Raw genomic sequence first — 20,163 nt, 5'->3', positions numbered from 1 at the left:
TACTTTATCGAAATGTCATCTATAAATTTTTACAGGTGGTTTTAATTAGCATAAAGGATATTTAAAAATAACAATAACTCTTGTATCACGAAATAGATATTATGTGTTACAGATAATTAACAATTGTTTTAGTTAGCTCAATGTTACTTTATCGAAATGTCATCTATAAATTTTTACAGGTGGTTTTAATTAGCATAAAGGATATTTAAAAATAACAATAACTCTTGTATCACTAAATAGATATTATGTGTTACAGATAATTAGCAATTCTTTTAGTTAGCTCAATGTTACTTTATCGAAATGTCATCTATAAATTTTTACAGGTGGCAGTGTCCACAATAATACCGACACTAATTATATTTCGCATGTAACTTTTATTAGAAATGATTATTTTGTATATATACAATTCAACAAGTATTAGAAGTGTACCACATGTTAAGACTGTTTTTCCATCTCCTTGATACATTAAGAAACATTTATATTGGTGACATTTACAACTTACGTCGCCAACTTACATTAAACGCACGTATAATTTAACTTTACGGTAGTACATCATTATGATATGCGAAACAATGAAATTCTGAAGGTGGATATTTTTCTGACAGTTTTAACTAGCTTAACACTTTAATCTCCAGCAAACTTGAAATGTAAACGAGTAAATTTAAGTTCCAGTCTTGTATTAAGACTAGTGTTCTGCCAACATATATATATATCCTGAAGAAACAAAATATTTACATAACCACTGTAAAATGTTTCAAGAATATTCCGATGTGGCAATGATTTTCTTGGAAAGACATTGCGAATAATGTTTTCTAGCATATTACGTGGAACAGTGTTTCATTACGGGTAACGTTGTTAACAATTATCTTTTATGTTACATGAAAACAGTGATTCATCGGGAATATCGCCTTTAACATTTTTCTAATATAGCGCATAAATACAGCGATTCATTACGAATAACGTTGTTAATCGTTTCCAAACATATTTCATGCAACAAGGGAAATTCACTGTTTATAGCTTTCAGTGTAATCCAGGATAAAAACAGGAGAGTCACTGTTCGCTCTTTAAACTTTCCTCCGAGAGATAAAGTAGTTCACTTGGTGAATCTTTGTTATTTATATTTGATATATTTGGAGAATTATTGCTACCCTGGTATTAAGTGTATCATACGATAACAACGATTCAACTACAGAATCAATGCTTATCTTTTTTATTTATCCGGGGGTAATAACAATTATTAATATAGTATCCAGTCACCGGCAGAATCACTGTTCATATTTTAAAGTTTATCTGGTTCACTAGTAATTCAAGTGGAGAATTACCTATAATTGATTTGAAGTATATATCTTAATTGGCTTACCAGAAGAATCACTATTAACTATTTTAATATATATACCCCACAATAACACCTATTCTTTTGAAATACCCCCCCCCCCCAAAGTAACTATTTTCAAGCTCCTCACAATATCATAAATTCTTTTGAAATAAACACCCCCCCAAAAAGTAACTATTTTCATGCTCCTCACAATAACATAGATTCTTTTGAAATAAACACCCCCCAAAAAAAGTAACTATTTTCAAGCTCCCCACAATAACATCGATTCTTCTGAAATAACCCCCCCCCCCAAAAAAAAAAGTAACCATTTACAAACTTATGCCCCGGTAAGACTTTCTGAAAAATTATTGTTCATCTCTGTAGTTGTATTTAACTGCAATAAAGATGCACCTGGAGAATAACTCAATATATGGAGAAATAACTATCAGCGATAGTTAAAGGTTAAAACATTTCATCTGGAGAATTATTATTAACCATTTTTAAGTCGTAGGGTAACAGTATCGTAATGATATTATGATATCTCGAGGTAATTGCATTACCCTATTAACCGTTTCCAGCTAAATTACAACATTAAAGCGATTCATCCGAATAATTATTGTAAGACTTATTTTTAAATTTTAGGGTAGAAATACTTTAATGATTTCGACATATTCCAGGGTAACATCATTATCCTGTTAAATATTTTCAAGGACACCTTGGGGTAACATCGTTATCCTATTAAATGTTTTCAAGGATACCTTGGGGTAACATCGTTATCCTGTTAAATATTTTCAAGAATGCCTTGGGGTAACATTGTTATCCTGTTAAATATTTTCAAGAATACCTTGGGGTAACATTGTTATCCTGTTAAATATTTTCAAGAATACCTTGGGGTAACATTGTTATCCTGTTAAATATTTTCAAGGAGATCTTGAAGTAACATCATTACCCCGTTAGAGCTTTTTCAAATATATCTTAGGGTAACATCATTATCCTGTTAGACGTTTACAATATATATTGGGGTAATATCATCATCCTGTTAGACGTTTCAAGGATATTTTTGGGTAACAGCGTATTCTGTTAAACTTCTCAACTAGGGTAGTAGCATCATCCTGTTTTCAACTATATCTTGGAGTAACAATGGCTCTCAACTTGAGAAACATGGCCGGGTAACAGCAAATCATTTATTTTATTTACATGTTTATTTTTAGTGTAAACTCCGAGTAACATTGATTTGTTTGAAGAATCACTATGCAGCATTGTGAAGTACAGCCCACCGGGTTTTAGTTAATACATTCTCAGCTTACAACGAATCATTTAGATAACCACTACTGTATTATCTAAATGATAATTACAATATTTTGATAACATCCACCACAGTCTTGTGAATAACATCTATTTATAAGAGCTGAACATTTTCCTACCTGGATAGGGGTCGCTAGATACACCTTGAAAGGAATTTCGGGGAGACCGTCCTAGCCCACTGTCATTGTGCTCGTGTAAGGGTGGAGATCCTTCACACTGACTTATTTTGATTGGTTGAATCGTTAGGCATTCCCGAAGGATTTGGGGATCTGCTTCCCCAGGGACACCCCTTAACTAAACAAAAAAGAAAAAAAAGGAGAAAATTATTCACTCAATATCAAATTCAATATCTTAATATCGTATTCATACACTGATGGAAATTTAACGAATTGACACTTAGAAGTTATGTTAATTTATTAACACCGAAGTGCTCTAAGGCTACAAGTTGTTAGCCCTCGTGTACGGATACTCAACCCTGACGCCAGGAAAATCAAGTTCATCAACCTCGGTATAACTTGGTTTACTAAGTTAACTAACCCGCTGAAGAGTTGAGTTGGTTCAGGTTGTCTGGCGAAAATGTAACCACAGGTCTTTTCTAGCATTCCGCGTAAGAAATGTTACAAACAGAGACAAATATTTAGTAATTACTTCTTGAAACATACATGTAACGAAAGAGAGGTACATAGGAAAGCGAATATATATAAACTTCCAAAAAGAATATATTGGTTAACAATATATTGGTAAAGAAACTGGGATAATTTTTAGTTTAATCTGGAATTGGCATGAATTATCACAGCTCAATAGTCCTCAGTGGGTCTGCGGTAAACTTATAGACTTAAGACGTTAAAATCCATGGTTCGATTCTCCACGGTGGGCACAATGCAAATAGCCCATTGTGTAGTTTTGTGCGAAATCAGTATCAATCATAAATAAATATAAGAGTTATTTTGGCACAATGTTTTTTCTTTTACACAGAGTGTTCTAACAGGGAAAAACGTAAAATTATTCAATATCATGTAATATGCGGACTTTCAAGGGTAGTGAACGATATGAAAACAGTTGGACTCCCAAGGTTAGTGAACGATATGAAAACAAATCGAAGATTAAAACTTTATTAAACTAGCTCATTTACAGTCGGCTTTTTCCTTTAAGCATAAAATATTAAAATATTCGACTTCCAACACATTTTGAAAAAATCATAAGCCTTTTATTTTTGTAAAATTTCCATTTCTCCATTTTAAAAACAGTGATTAAAAAATAATGCTTTTTTTCTTGTATGAAAATTATGAATACGATACATGTAAAAGAACAATAATTATAAATTAAGAACATTAGTTTGCTTCTATAGTGAGTTAAACTGAAATATGAAAATAAAAATTGTACTTAAAGACATTTTGTAACTCAGAATTTCTCACGATCTGTTGGTTTTCATAATTAAATACAAAAATGTATCGTTTTAAAAATAAGAAGCTAACCTCCGGCATTAATTTAACTTCTACTTCACTTGTGATAAAAATAAAAAGTTAACCTCCGGCATTAATTTAACTTCTACTTCACTTGTGATAAAAATAAGAAGCTAACCTCCGTTCACAAGTGAAGTAGAAGTTAAATTAATGACAAAAATAAGAAGCTTACCTCCGGCATTAATTTAACTTCTACTTCACTTGTAATAACACTTACCTTTTTCCTAACGGGATCACTTTTGGGTTGATGATTTTTCTGGTGTTTTCGTAGTGAACTTGGGTCTGTATACCTCTTAGTACATCCGGGTATCTGGCATGCGTAAGGTTTCTGTAACATTACCCAGAATTTAAAACGTTTTTTTTTTATCTCTCTCTCTAAACAAGAAACTGTGAAAAAAATATAAGATATTATAATGTTTTTGTTTGTTTGTTTTAATCTACAGATGGGTGTCCACGATCTGTGGTAACGATACATAGATGAATATCTAGATCTTACACCATCCTCTTTCAACACTAATGATATTCGTTGTATTGACTCTGGTTATTAACTATTGCTCTGCAGCACAAGTTTAATTGTAGGAGGTTTTTCTTTATCCAATACACCGAGGTCACTGTTTTCTCACTCTTTATTTGCTTTCCCAAGTCTATCAACCACGCGCGGAAGACGACTTTCGAGGGTACGTTTGAGCAATCATAATGTATAGTCTGCCAAAACAATTGACTACAAATGCTATAGCATGAATTCCCATTTGTACATACGGAGGAACTGACATATTGACTTGGACGAGTGGTTGGACTCCTTGTCTTGAGGGATGCATAGCTTACTGGTATCCAGTGTGTACAGATATGGTATTTCCTTATTGTATAGTGGTGTGGTCACTTTAGCTTGGCAGTATGCAGAATTCATCTTGGACACTTGTCTCGACTCTCTGGATGTTTAACTTACCATTATAGCTGTAACCTTCAACTACCATAAATCTCTTGGGAAGAACGAAAATTCGTGACAGTGCACTGAGCCATTTTTAAAATCTGTATTACCGGTAGGGCGATAACACATTATCTGGCCTTTTGAAGATAATTAAGTAGGAATATGATTTACCCAATCTGACGACATACTTCCATTTGTCATGTGCCATATACCACTCGTAAGTTGATATTCCGTTCGGCAATATACTTTGGGAGAAGCTTGTGAACAAGGCTCTCATGTTGTTGTTGTAGACCGAGTACGCGTGAATGGTCTTGTTTACAGCTTCAAGAGAGGTTCCTACTTTAGCTGCGATGAAACGCTGTATTATTGTGTTACTTCCGGCGATAAGAATGTACCTTCTTTACTACTTCCAGCACGTGGTTATGGAGTAGTCTGTTTTCATGATTTACTTTGTTTTTCGATACGGTTCAACACTACAGACATCCGTTTCTTCGAAACGATAAAATGTTGTGCTTGCATGGTGTTGTAATATTGGAATAGGAGAAAGTTGTGTTGGAGCGGCTAGAGTAACTGGATATACAAATTACTACCATAGTTGTGAATAACCCTCAGTGTTATCGACTGTAAGATTTAATAAGATAAATCAGTAACTGAGTTATAATATCAGACTGGATAACATTGTATATGTGTTTATGTATAAAATGAAAAGGTAATATATGATATTTTATGAAAAAATTTTAAGGTTTCTAAAGAAGGAAATTATTGAATGTGAAATGTGTTGTATCCCATCAAAAGATGAAAAACTTAGTTACAGTTATCATAATAGTAATAAATAAATGAAACTTGTAATTTCAAGGGTAAATTCTTTCAAAATTTCATTTTATATTACTGTAGGGTGATTAAAATAGTGTTAGTACTAATAATCGAAATATCGTTATTGGAAAATGACAAAAAAGTATAAAACATTTCAGAAAGGTGGTTTAAAATCGATGTTCTGTGTCAATCCCATAATGCAACAATACATTGGCAGTAGTTGTTATCTTTACTCTAAAATTATGCATTACTTAAGGTAGTTAATAAAAGTTGCTAATGTCATCATTTTTTGCTTTGTAACTGTTTTAAGCAATTTTAATTTCTTTATATAGATAGACATACACACACATATTCTCTGTGTGGAGTACGTACAGTGTCTTGATGAGTTCGTTGATGCTTGGCTCTGTCAGACGAATTACTGAATGCTTTAGAACAACCTTCGTACTGACACACGTATGGTCGCTCTCCTGTATGGGATCGAAGGTGAATCTTCAGATTCTCCAGACGAGAGAAAGACTTGTTACACCCTTCAAACTAGAATAAAGAACAATAAATTAACATATATATAATTACACAATTAATTGTAACGTATAAAGTCTCTCAGTTAGCAACAACGTGATTATTATGTTACTAGTTTAGACGTAGTTGAAATGTTCAAATAATCGTAATCAGTTACTCTAATTTCACATTGTTCACTAATAAACTAGTTTAGGTCTTGAAACTAACTCTGTAGTATCACTGGACATTAATCTTACATTTTTAACGTACAAACTGAGTTTAGCTACGAGTTGAAGATTGTACATACATAAGGCTTACATTGCTTATGTAAATTAAGTTAAAATCCCTAGTTGATACTATCCATGTATCACTAACATAAGTCTTACGTAGCTTACATAGATTAAGTTAAGATCACTAGCTGACACTATTCATGTATCACTAAGGTAAGTCGAACATTGTTTATATTGATTGAGTTAAGTAGCTGACACTACCCATATATCCATATAACATAAGTCATACATTATTTATATTAATTGTGTTAAGTTGCTGACACTACCCAAATATCCATATAACATAAGTCGTGCATTGTTTATATTAATTGTGTTAAGTTGCTGACACTACCCAAATATCCATATAACATAAGTCGTGCATTGTTTATATTAATTGTGTTAAGTTGCTGACACTACCCAAATATCCATATAACATAAGTCGTGCATTGTTTATATTGATTAAGTTGCTGACACTACCCAAATATCCATATAACATAAGTCGTGCATTGTTTATATTAATTATGTTAAGCTGCCGACACTACCCAAGTATCTCTAACAAAAGTATCTCGTTGTTAGTGTACATAATTTATAGCAATAAGCCGGGAGTATGAATTCAAGCATCGCTATACTTGAGCTTGCTTTTGTGCAGGTGAATAAACACCAGTTAATACAACTTCTTGCGTTGGCAATCTACAAACAAACATATCCAACTATGTGGAGGTTTAACATGCTTAAAATCTAAATTTTGAATCAAGTTTCAATAAATATCTTCAGAAGAAAAACAAAAACAAATTCGCTTCACATTGACACTTATAGTCCCGTAAAGTAGGGTATAAAAACCTTTGAAACACGTATGTACAAGTTTGATCTCATCTCTATGTTAAACATGCTGCCCCTATTGGGCAGTAAAAGTGAAAACGATGAGAAGGTAATATAAAAAGTTTTCTTTGAAAGATTTAGAACTTGCATTTATAATAAAATGTAAAGACTAGAACCTCAGACTTTCTAAAACTTCGAATGTCTACGTGCACTTCGGATCTTGCAAAGATGGGTCTTTGAAAGCTCGAGTAGTGTTCTTTATATTCTTGTATTCACTCCGGACATCGTAGTTAAAGATTAGGTTTGGAAAATTTTATTTACATATAGAAAATACAGGTTTTCTCTATATGTATGTGTTGATCAGGCTTATTGCCTCAAGGGTTTACTCTGAAGAACTTCTATCGATAAGAAATTGGCGAAGAACGAAAATAATATGTTAATAAGTTTTAGAATTTTTATGGTATAGAATACTCTGGTTTCTTTATCTATATATATAGGTATATGATTTGTGAAATAGAAAATAAAAACAGAACTATTAACTGACACTAAAGTTTAAAATGTCAAATGTTTACTTTAGACATTCGTTTTGTATTATGAATGTCAAATACTTTCTTTGACAAGTAAAGCTTCTTTATTTATTCATTGGAATAAGTTTAATGTGATATAAGCCCAAGTATGTTTAGAAATAACCAACTAAAATTCACAACATAGTTCAAAAATAAAGTTCACAGACAAAAACAACAACAACAACAACAAAAACAAAAAACAACAAAACAAATAATGTCTGTCTATCCGTAAAAAAGTTGTGCACATGGGTATTATTCAGACACTGGCTAATAACATGTGGTGCCACATCAGGTGTTCCAAAACAACATAAGAACATGATGGGTGAAAATAAATCCTCGAAGATGAAATTGACTAAAACAGTCATTAAAATAACAATCGTGAAATCTTTGGAATGGCTGTTAGGGTAACTCTTCGTACCACACACGCAAGTGAAAAAACAAGAGAATAAAAAATAAAAGCAGGGTAGTAAGTAACCAGTGGAAAAAAAAAAAGCAAATAAAAAGATCATCCGCCTGGTATGTAAAGTAGGCAGCAAGCACTTGTTTGGCATTCCACTCCCGAAATGCCTTGCGACACCCACCATATGTGCATATTCATAAGACAAGTTTTTGCAAGTGTTGTGAAAATAAATCTGTTACACATCCGGTGAATCTCCGCTTCTTTCTTAATGTCAATGTACCCTCCGTCAAGCATAACAAACACACTCCATCACCAAGTTATAATGACACAGATCTACAAGTGGTATTGTGAGATGTGCACTATCTGTAAACCCGTGAAATGAAGCAGTACATGACAGTACGTACATCTATGTATTGCCTTCACCCTTCAAAGTGTAGATATGCATTCCACTATATAATCAAAAAAAAAGTAATCATTTACGTAGTTTAATTTCATAATCGTCTTTTGGGCAGCGGTGTTGGAACACTTTTTATAGTTGGCGCTGAAAGCTGTTTAACGAAGCTATAAACACACTATATGATGGAAGCTGTGTATTCGGTTGTTATTATTGTGTTAAAACATGTTAATAAAACCAGCAGGAGCGCAACACCCCTGAAATCCGAGCCAGGGGATGCTGCCGCGTCGACAATTCCCGTTCCCTTACTTTTGGGTGTCCCTACCATAGATAAAATCAGAGCAAAAGCACGTGTAATTTTTTTATTTGGTTGCATTTTATGTAAAGATTGCGATACGAAACGTTTTAAAGTTGTGTCAGTTGTAGCTTAAAATAAATAGTTCTGAATCTTGTTTTATTTGACCTCAGTAAACACAGTTAGAGCTTGAGAACCATTGAACTATTGGCCAGATAACACAACAGGAGCTTAAAATTAACCATAAAGTTCTTAATGTGTGATATGTCTAATGGTTCTTAAGCTTTTAATCCATTGTCTAACTGATGACACTGAAGTTCCTAGCTTTTTTTTATCTGATACTGATTTGGTTTGTTTTGTTGTCAAGCACAAAACTACATAATGGGCCATCTGTGCTCTGCCCTTCGCGAGTATCGAATCCCGATTTTTAGCATTATAAGTCTTCAGATTAACCGCTGAGTACCGGAGGAGTTTGAAAGAAGTTCCTAGGTACTTATTCTCTTATTTTGTTAGCAGTTCTGAAGTTCCTATCCTGTTTCTAACCAGTGGTTCTAAGTGCTTTTAATCTGTTGTTTTATTAATAATTTTGTAGCCTCTGGATGCTCTGCCCATCAAAACTTCGTATTAAGCTTACGGTATAAATCACAAGGGCTTCTGCTCCAAGATCTGATATATTATATAACAGCATTATATCATAACTGAAATGCTTTTCAGCTGTAGTGCCAGTCTTGTACTGTATATTTATATTAATGTTTCTAGTGCAAATATCACAAACAAGATACAAGCATTTAGTCCATTTAGGCATGGACTAGTGGTTAGCGTGTTGCCGTAAAAACAAATCGCGCACAATTCTGTTGAGTTGTCGGTGCACTACAGGAGTGACTGTCAAACCCCACTAGTATTCGATTAGAGTAGCCTAAGAGCTGGTGAATGGTGTTGTTGACTAACACCTTCTCTAGGGACGATATCGTAGGTAGCTATCGTATAGCTTTGCACGAATATTCGAAATACAAAACAAACATTGTGATCTGTGGATGTATGAACAAACTACGGACGTTTATAAACATACTATGTGCTGTCTACTTCCATGTATTAATATACACACGTCGTGTTAGTCAAGAACATAACTTTAACTTTAGCTACCCATTGTACGGCATCATTCACCCCACAGAGTATCACCTTTTATCCTCTCGTGGGAAAGATAGTTGTAAGGTCACCTGTGGTATGTGAAGTTAGTCAGGCATTTTTTGCCACTGGCAGTCAGGAGGCTTCTAGAGGAAACGACCTCTCTAGTATTTCATTGACCAGTCACGTGAGTAGTGTTAGTTGCCATGGGTAAGTTTTACGTCAACGTTTTTAGTAGCTGACGTGAGATATGTTCCGTCTGGAACAAGAACTCTGGAGATATGGTCTGGGATACGATCCTGAGAGATACAGTTTGGAAATTGAGAGTTAGTGCTAGTTTTCCAGTAAAGCAACTGTCCGTGTGACAAGCTAAGTATACATTTCCACTGTGTGTAATAAATATTATTTATTAATTGTACATTTGTGCTCAGTCTTCTTTAATTTTCATGACTTCAGTAGTCAGAAGACACATAATTATTTCGAAGTAACTATCTTCTCGAATATCTCATTATTAGTGGCCCTGTTGTCGCTCCGAGTGAGATCAGTCATACTTGAAAGTATCACACTACCATGTGTTTGGACTCACATTTGGGAGAATACCCTATTCTAGATGTGCGAAAATGTTTATCATATGTGTACACACTCTTGTTGTATGTGTGCATACTCTTGTTGTATGTGTTCATACTCTTGTTGTATGTGTGCATACTCTTGTTGTATGTGTTCATACTCTTGTTGTATGTGTGCATACTCTTGTTGTATGTGTTCATACTCTTGTTGTATGTGTTCATACTCTTGTTGTATGTGTTCATACTCTTGTTGTATGTGTTCATACTCTAAACATATCCTATACTTGGATATGTGAGCATGTTTTACATTTTTGAATTTTACTGTATATATTATAATACCATCTCAAACACACCTCTCAACCATCTAGGGTATACTAATTTTTATCACGTAGTACAATTTAATAATTTACTGTGTCTTTATGTTAGTAAAGCACGCTTTAAAATAATAGATACAAATTCAAATAACAAAAAAATTATATTCAATTCTTACTTAATATTAACGCTGTCACTTATTCATGCTGCAGAACAACTGGGAGACAGGTGACATGCAATTAATCACTGGATAATACATGTAACCTGCTGACGTCAAAAACAACCAAGGCTAATGGCGCTCGCTTTCAAATAAACAAAAAAGCCTAGCTGATCTGGGATGAAAGTGTTTCTTTAAGTTAAGCACGGTTAATATAAAAATTACTAGACGCCGCGCGTCATAACGTAAGTTCAAAGCGTGTCGAGGAGAATGTAGCGCGAGAGCGTCTCCAATTCTAGATTCACGTGAGGTTAGTTCACTGTCTCGACAAGGCGTCGGTTCACGGGACTTATGAATGGTAGTTATAGGCAAACATCTATTGCTTATGAAAATATATTTTTGTTCTGCAAGATCAGATGACCTGACGAGGTAAAGAGCATTACATTCCCGCTTTCGTATTATTATTTACATACATGCCTTTCAGATACAATAAGTTTCTTTGGAAATACAGACATCATTTCGATACTTGCGTATTCAGTAAGTTATCTGTCTATGTCGAGTCAAACGTTATCAGTTTTAGAAGACAACCTCTTTCAGGACGATCTTGTAATCGAATACTGACTTTCTTGTGTCAGGATGAAATAAAAATTACACAGACATTTATCCATTGAAACATTATGAGTAAATCATGCTGAACAGTGAAATACTTCCTAAATGTTTTACAACTTATTATTACTAAAAATATTAACTGTCATTATTTTCCATGACTGTAAATCGCTAGTTAAACTTTCGTATAAATTTCAAGAATGAAGATATTTCATAAAAAAGACGGTGTAAAAAAAAGCGTAATATACAACGTAAAAATAACATTATTCAAGGTAAATATATATATACACCTCTATTTATTTTATTATGGAATATGTAATACAATTATGATATCTACGAATATTTTTCCTGACAAAGCATCAGTATTTGTCAGCAGTGCTAACTATACCAATGCTCCCCAATGACACAGTGATATGTCTGTGGATTTATACTGCTAGAAACCTGGTTTCGATACCCGTGGTGGGTAGAGCACGGATAGCCCTTTATGTAGTTTTATGCTTAATAACAAACAATAACTATATCAAACACCTCTTGTTCTGTAAGATTTTATAAGAAAGAACAATTCAAAATACACATGTTTTACGTATGATATGGCGATGTCTTCTAGAAAGTAGTGTTTATATTTTTATTATTGATTACACCAGCGTTGGTGAATGTAGATATTAGTTAGATATTTTCAAGAATTAATTAAATTATTTATCAAAATGAAAGCTTGAGCGTCTGTGAGTTGACCGTGGGGGAAGCAAGATGAAGTATCACTCTAATCCCCCCCCCCCCCCCACCGCAGCTGCTGGTCCACTATTACCGTGTGGCTATTTAACGTGACTTTTTTCTCCTTCTGACATAAATCATAATCTTACATGCACTACTTAGACTTCGCCCCATGATTATTTTATTTAACTTCCGGCGGATGAGATCACCACACTGTGAACCATACTATAGACAGTCGCATACAACAAAATGTCATATACAATAATACTTGCATATGTATATTTTAATACGTTATAATCTAGTCACCAAGGAAACTGCATAATATTCCTACCTCAAACTTCAGCAAGTGGATTTATTTGTTTTTTACCTCTACGCAGATGTGATGACTTCCATGTATTGCTACTTTTTTGTGACTATCACCACATGTTAACCACGTCGAGCTGGAGCATGGGAAACAGACAGCCCTTTCTGAGTGACCGCGTTCATTTAAGATTTCGTGTTCAAAGTTAGTATATGAACCTCGTCAGTTTCTTAAAATGTTTTTATCTTGCTGTCTAAGGTTGAAGCTACTGAGAGGAAAGTCGCGTTCTTGGTAACGCGCGCATCAATCTGCTTTGAAACTTTTAAATACATGCTCTTAAAAATAAGACAGTTTATTCATATTGGACGTAATTTCGTTACATTTGCAATCGTAACAGTTTGAGCATTTTTTTTTGTCCTTCATGAAGATACATTTTATTCCTAGTAAAAATAACAATTTTACGGAAAGAACATAATTAGAACCCAGTAAACATACTACTGTCATTATGCTGGGAATTCTCAAGGATTCTGTAAATGCTTTTTTGCTTGTTTGTTTGTTTTAGCCCAAAGCCACTTGGATTATTCGCTGTGTCTACCACGGGGGGATCGAGCCCCAAATTTTGGCGTTGAAAGTTCGTAAATTTATTACTGATCTACCGGGGACATGACTTTTGCTACTTTCAGATCAGAATAAAATTTTTATAACTGGTTCACATCTAAAGTCATACGTCTTACAACAAAATATCCAGCAAAGCCTCCTGGTCAACAGTACAAACTTTTTGTATGTAGCATAAAACAACAAATAAGAAAAAAAATATAATACATTTATAAATCAACGAATACCACATATCTTACACGTCGTATCACAGAATTTTGTCTGGCTTATTATCAATTTTTGCTTTAAATTTCCTATTTTTATTTTGTTTTTGCATGTTTCATTACAAATTTACAACCTAACCTAACCTAACCCCTCCCCAATCCAAGAATCTTCGTTGAGTTTCTCACATTAAGCATTTAACATTTTTATTGCCAATACGTTCCAAAACATCTATTTTAATGTTATATATACATGTATATATTCCATGTTTACAGCAATAAAAACGTTTCCAAAGTGGAAAACGTTAGGTGGATTTTCACAGATTTTCAACACAGAGTATTCTTTTCTATAAATTATTAAGATATTATTTTATCATTAACTTACCTTGCATTTGTTTGGTTTCTCTCCAGAGTGAACTCGCATGTGAATTAGTAATTTATAGCGAGCATTGAAGGGGCGAAAGCGACGTGGACAACCTTGCCAAAAGCAAGTAAAGTCTTCTCCCTTTCTTTGATCAACGTGGGAGTTCTCAATATGTTTCACCAAATCCTCTTGTTCCAGGAAGATAGTGCTGCAATCGATCCATCTGCAGATGTGGTGTTGTTTTAGTCCTTGATCGCTATCGTTTCCTTCACCAAATCGGTCTCCTTCTGAGCCATCAAAACTGGAATAATTCGATAGGTGACTGTTTTCTGAAGAGCTCTTCTTTTGCAAAGCAATTTTTCTTGCCATGTGCTGATCATAAGAGGGAGGAGGGCGATTTGAAGTAAGAAGTAAGTGTGGAGGTGGTGGTTGTAGCCTTGAGAGCACTGGATCAGAGGAAGGATTCATGCAGGAACCATCAAATTCGGTTTTGAACATGGCATCCTGTTGTTCTACTACCTGGAGGTTATTCTGTGGAACAACTACTTGATTTTGTAAAGCAAGTTGTTGGGATAAAGAGTAGTTTCCTTGCTCAAGAGTTTGCATATCTTGGCACACCAAGAAGTGTTGGTCAATGTCCAACCCATCGCTCTTAGCATCTCTCACGTTGGTGGTTGTTTGAGGGGTGTAAGAGATACTCGGCCGATGAACAGATGATCCAGAACCGGAATGTGGACTGCTACTGCTGTTTCTAGCAGACAAGTGCCCATAGCAGCCTTGTCTTTCTCCAGAAGCAGGAGACATACTTGCCGAAGAACTGCGAGACCCATTCCAATGAAATGTCAAAGACGTGGGAGATATCCTGATGAGAGTATTTAGGTCCAAACCATCCGATGACAAAGGAGATATTGACAGAGCTCTTTTTCCAGTCATACGTGAGCCCCGACCCGAATATGATGACCTTGCAGAATGGTGAGGATTGACAAAGTTAGACATGGATGGGTACATTTCTGCACAGCTCGAATGATACCCTGATAAAGAGCTCTGGGCTCCAGAATAATGACACAAAGCGCTGCTGGGTGGCATGACGTTGCTATAGGGTAGTGCAAACTCACTAATGCTTGTTTGATTGTTCCCAACTGGAGGCAAAACCGGATATCTGCTCCACGTTGTTTCTTCCTTGACCTCTTGACTTGACGTACAAGGTGGATAAGAGAAAGTCGTGTTGCTCGTAGCTGGTGAAAGTGCAGAAGAATTTGGGTCAGACGGAGTAGTCACAGGACCGGTTAGTAACGGCTCTTGTTGCTGTAGAAGAATGGAAGAAAGATCGCTTTGGCCAACAGAAGACTCCTGAGAACCAAACTGAAAGTCAGAAAAGCCAAGAATACTTCCCGAATATGTCGTAGTTGCGAGTAAGTCAGATTCAGCAACACTACTAAAAATTGGTTCGGAAGATGGTGCAGAGAGAAGGGAATCCAACACAGGGTTCTGACAGTTTAAAAAATTGTCCGTACTATTGTCACAGAATTCCTGGATGTCTTCCGATGCAGAAGCGAAGGAGCTAATGAGAGGATCTACTACCGATTGGTGACAAGAAGGCGAATTGAGATATGAAGAACTGTCTAGGTTCTGGTTACAGTCTCCCGACAGATGAGATGTTACGAATGAAAATGGACTCAGTTCACTAGAAAGACCAGAACACCCAGGACTTGGGTTGGTGCTTAGCGTAAAACTATCTGGAGAACTTACACTGGCAACTCCTGGGGAAGATAAAATGTCTAAGTGCATTTTGGGTAGCACCTGAACAGAAGACAGTGTTGTTTCCTCACTGTCGACCTGATGGGATGTCCTAGCTTGAGTTGATGTGAACGGTCTATAGTCAACTGTGGAACCTGTAACAGAAATAACGATGACAAAAAGTCTTAGAGCAGCATTCACGAATATTCACGTGATATTCTTACATAAAATATCAAATTAATAGCACCACTACATTTATATATTAGGTCCAACAACTGGATAAGAGAGAAAATAAAAATATATTATGACAAACTTTGCATTAATTATAGGTATTATATCCCAATACTGCCAGGGTCGGAGCCTTCTCTCTAACGACTTTCATATACCTGTAAAAGATAAGCCAGGCCTAGATAACCTCTCTGATGAATGATAATACAAGCTATAAAAAATATATATATATTAGAATAAATAAATTCATATAAATATTTATGGGCTTACCTTGTATATATATATAATAGTTTGAGTGCCTAAACAACACATCTGATTAAATACTATGTGAAACAATATTAGTAAAATGTTTTCGTTAGGGGCTTCAAAAGTATTTAAACGCAAAGCAAAGTGATAAAACCTATCTATATCTGAGTTGAAAAGAATGTTTCGTGACATCTTTTTACTCAGTGTTGTTTTCCCAAACTTCTGAACTGAACATAAAATATAACTAGTAAACTTAATATTTATAAAGCCTCGTGAGGTAGTTAAGTAGTTACCTTTATATTTACTTTATGTATTTTGATTAAAAGGTAAATATAATTCCATAAAGTATTACGCTTTAAATTTACCACATAACATTGTTTGTTTTCTTGGGATAAAGTTTAACATAATTAAATAATCGGTTGAACAACCTATTATTTAATTTTAATATCTTTGTCGCCTATGTAGTTTTAACTATATGTTCCTTTTTATTACGGTTGACAGTTTATCCATTTTTGTTATCTTTTCCGCAAAGCTTTCCTTTACTGCGAAAAAGCGGCAAATCGGGACAATGGGTCTAGTTGAAATTTTAGTGGTAAATAACAGAATCAAATATACAATAAAAGTAAAATAAAACAATTAAATGTTTTAGCTGGTTCATAATTAAATACATGGAATATGCCAACCGAGCAAATACTATAATATCTTTATAGGTCAACAGGGTATACGCACAACTTTTCTTTTTGAAACAAAAAATAAAAAATGTGGCTGAAAACGTATCAAAAATAAAAGGTCAACTTTTTAAAAAAATTATATATCATTCACTGTGAGAAAAACTCTTGTAATAATTTAAATATAGAAAAACACAAGTAAATTCCACACGAGTAAAATACCAAAATGGTTATTCTGGAATAAATGTTAAACTTATTAAACTAGTAGTATTAGTATCAATTAAGGCTTTACACCGTTCTTTTAAGGTAGGATTTAAACTAGAGTGAACAGGTAGAAGAAAATAAAATAGAAAATACAGGTAATTATTCATGAAAAAAATAAAACGTGCACAAAGAGCCAATAAGTACAGTATACTTTGAATTTTACCTTATTACAACTTAATATAAGGATTAGAACTTTTGATCAAAACATCAAATTAGAAAATGTTTTCTAGAAAAAGATTACTCTCAAAAGAAACGATGATTACGACTGTAAGGCATTTTCTTAACTTACCTGAAGAAATTGGTATTTCACACTTTGAACCAATAATGTGTGGGTTTAATTACAATGATACAAATTAAATGAGGACGTTTTCATGGGAACATGTTGCTATATAATCTCATCCTTACATGTGGGATGGTAAGATGCTGAAATCTTGGTCTCGGCCGGGTGACCAATCACGGAGGTTGTTTTAAGTACCTCACTGATGATTGGCTCACCAAAAACATCTTAAAAACTTTTTTTAGGGGGAAATAAGTTTAAACTGTTCTTCGCTAGCCAAAAGAAGATAGCGTTCACACGGAAGGGAGGGTGCTTGGTTCACAAGCTTGGTTGCTATGGCAACATTTTGTTGGGCAGCTGGGATGAGAGCTCACGTTTCACCATAGCAGCCGACTAAAGCAGTGAGTTAGGGCTAAAACATTTAAGTGTATCACATACATAACACATAAAGACCGTAAAACTGTCCATTTATGACGTTAAGATTAGATAAAGTATCATACCAAAAGCATGATCATTACAAACCATTTACTTTGAGTAATAAATATCAAAAGTAAAATGGTCATTAAAATAGAATAGCTTAGATGAAATACTGATATTACCAAAAGGGGGAAAAATAAGGTCGTTTCGTCCGAAACGGTTTACCATGTTCAAAGCAGTGTTTTACAGAATCTTCTTAAACAATTAAGACAGTCAAGAATATTTCGCACAACATCAAACATAGCCACGTAGGCGATTATTTAATTATTCTGTTTTAATATAATGACCACCTCATAAGAAGCTATACTAATAAAACTTTTAAAAATATTGGTTTACACAACTAAAAGAAACCTGAAGCGGAAAGACTTCTATTATGATATTCATTCATTTTGTGTCTATAAGACAGTCCCATTAGTTGGTAATATACCAGTCTGATTATCTAACAATGTAATTTTATAGTCTCAGTACCCCCCCCAAATGAAGCTATTAAAGTCTCAGTAGCTTACAGAGACTAAAAGCTTTTTATACAGCATTCTAATTAACAAATAAAGTATCTATACAACAATTCAATAACGAAAAAATCTATATAGCTCCACACAACAAACTAAGTAATTAACAATACACATAATAACACAATCTCTGTACCAATTACATAATATATTTTATCTAATTACAAGTTACAGCTGTTAGAGTAAGTAAGATTTGTTTTTAGAACAGGGACGACGTTTTGATCACTAGTGCGATCATTCTTAAGTACACAAGTTTTAACGGCAAAGAACGTTTTAATATTTAAATCAACATTCAACAATCTAACAATGTATTTAAATTCTAGAATTGACAGTGATTACTTATGCATGTACAAATCAATCCTCGTGAATGGACAGATTAGTTATGTATGGCTAAACAGAAACAAACCAACCAAAAGTGAATAAATATAAAAATTATAAAACATGTTATTCAAAATATATGTACCTGGAGTTTTGTCAATTGTGGGATTGTTTGATTTTATTAATAAAGCTTCTCTGATTTTTCTCCTGTTAATATCAGGCTCATGTTCTAATACCGTGACATTCTGTTCAGAAAAACTGTGTTTGCTCTTATTTATATGCTCATGGACTTGAGAAGGGAGTTTTTTGGTGTTCTTTTAATCTGATCTACAAGTTATGTCCTGTTTCACCTATGTAAAGGGCTGGGTAACTTTTACACTATATTTTGTAAATGTTTCCTGGTGGGGTGAGTTCGTTATACAATTTTCTTAACATATGTTTAACTTTCATTCTAGGGGTGAAAACGAATCTAGGTGTTATGTTAAAGTTATATTTATGTGCTAGTCTTTCCGAAATTTCTGATATAGTTAATATTTTTAGTTATATATAGTTAATATTTTTATGGAATAGTGCAAGTGATTAGGTTTCCTTTGTTTTTTAGTTTGTGTATTTGTTGAGTGTCTCTTGTTCGTGGTTTTTTAAGTCGTTTGTAGTTTCTGTAACTACATTAGTAGAAAACTGGTTAAGGTTAGTGAAACATTGAGTTTAGTGCGCAACTTCTTTATCGATATTTGCTGTGGTACATATAATGTATGATATATTTGTTTCTGTTTACCCATAAATAACTAATCTGTCCATTCACGAGGATTGATTTGTACATGCATAAGTAATGACTGTCAATTCTAGAATTTAAATACATTGTTAGATTGTTGAATGTTGATTTAAATATTAAAACGTTCTTTGACGTTAAAACTTGTGTACTTAAGAATGATCGCACTAGTGATCAAAACGTCGTAACTGTTCTAAAAACAATCTTACTTACTCTAAAAGCTGTAACTTATAATAAAATATACTTAACCAGTAAGTAAACTTAAAACGAAAATATTTTATTGTTATTAAAAGTTTTGAAGACATAAGCAAGATCAATTGTTCAGCGCGCTTGTTTGTGAAGTGCTTCCTGGGACATATTTTCTATTATGGAATTTTTTCCCCAAATAGAATAAACCTGCTGGTAGGCAGTATAGATATTTTTAACGATAAATATTTGTTTGCACGAGAACTAATTACAGAGACAGTACTTTTATAATACTTACACTTTTATGGACCCCTGGTTACAAAGTACAAATACTGCATAAGATTAGTAAATTTTTATTAACAGTTTGTTTTTGCATTTCGAGCAAAGCTAGCCGTCCCTAATTTAGCAGTGTAGAACTAGAGGGAAGGCAGCTAGTCATCACCACCCACCGCCAACTCTTGG

At 34.0% G+C, this 20,163-nt stretch overlaps 1 protein-coding gene across 2 annotated transcripts in view; it reads right to left on the bottom strand.

The window, feature by feature from the left end:
• The window catches only part of LOC106469430 (zinc finger protein GLIS3-like), an 84,125-nt gene that overhangs the window by 7,288 nt on the left and 56,674 nt on the right, over positions 1 to 20,163 (bottom strand). For both annotated transcript variants that reach the window (XM_022397943.1, XM_022397944.1), the window contains exons 3-6: positions 14,044 to 15,914; positions 6,197 to 6,358; positions 4,301 to 4,411; positions 2,740 to 2,914 (exon numbers count right to left, since the gene is read on the bottom strand). In XM_022397943.1, the coding sequence (XP_022253651.1) occupies positions 2,740 to 2,914; positions 4,301 to 4,411; positions 6,197 to 6,358; positions 14,044 to 15,914 (2,319 nt within the window). The remainder of the gene's footprint in view (positions 1 to 2,739; positions 2,915 to 4,300; positions 4,412 to 6,196; positions 6,359 to 14,043; positions 15,915 to 20,163) is intronic.

This window comes from Limulus polyphemus, unplaced genomic scaffold (genome assembly GCF_000517525.1).
Source record: "Limulus polyphemus unplaced genomic scaffold, Limulus_polyphemus-2.1.2 Scaffold3481, whole genome shotgun sequence".
Classification (NCBI taxonomy): Eukaryota; Metazoa; Arthropoda; class Merostomata; order Xiphosura; family Limulidae; genus Limulus; species Limulus polyphemus.
This window is presented reverse-complemented; position numbering and strand designations above follow the sequence as displayed.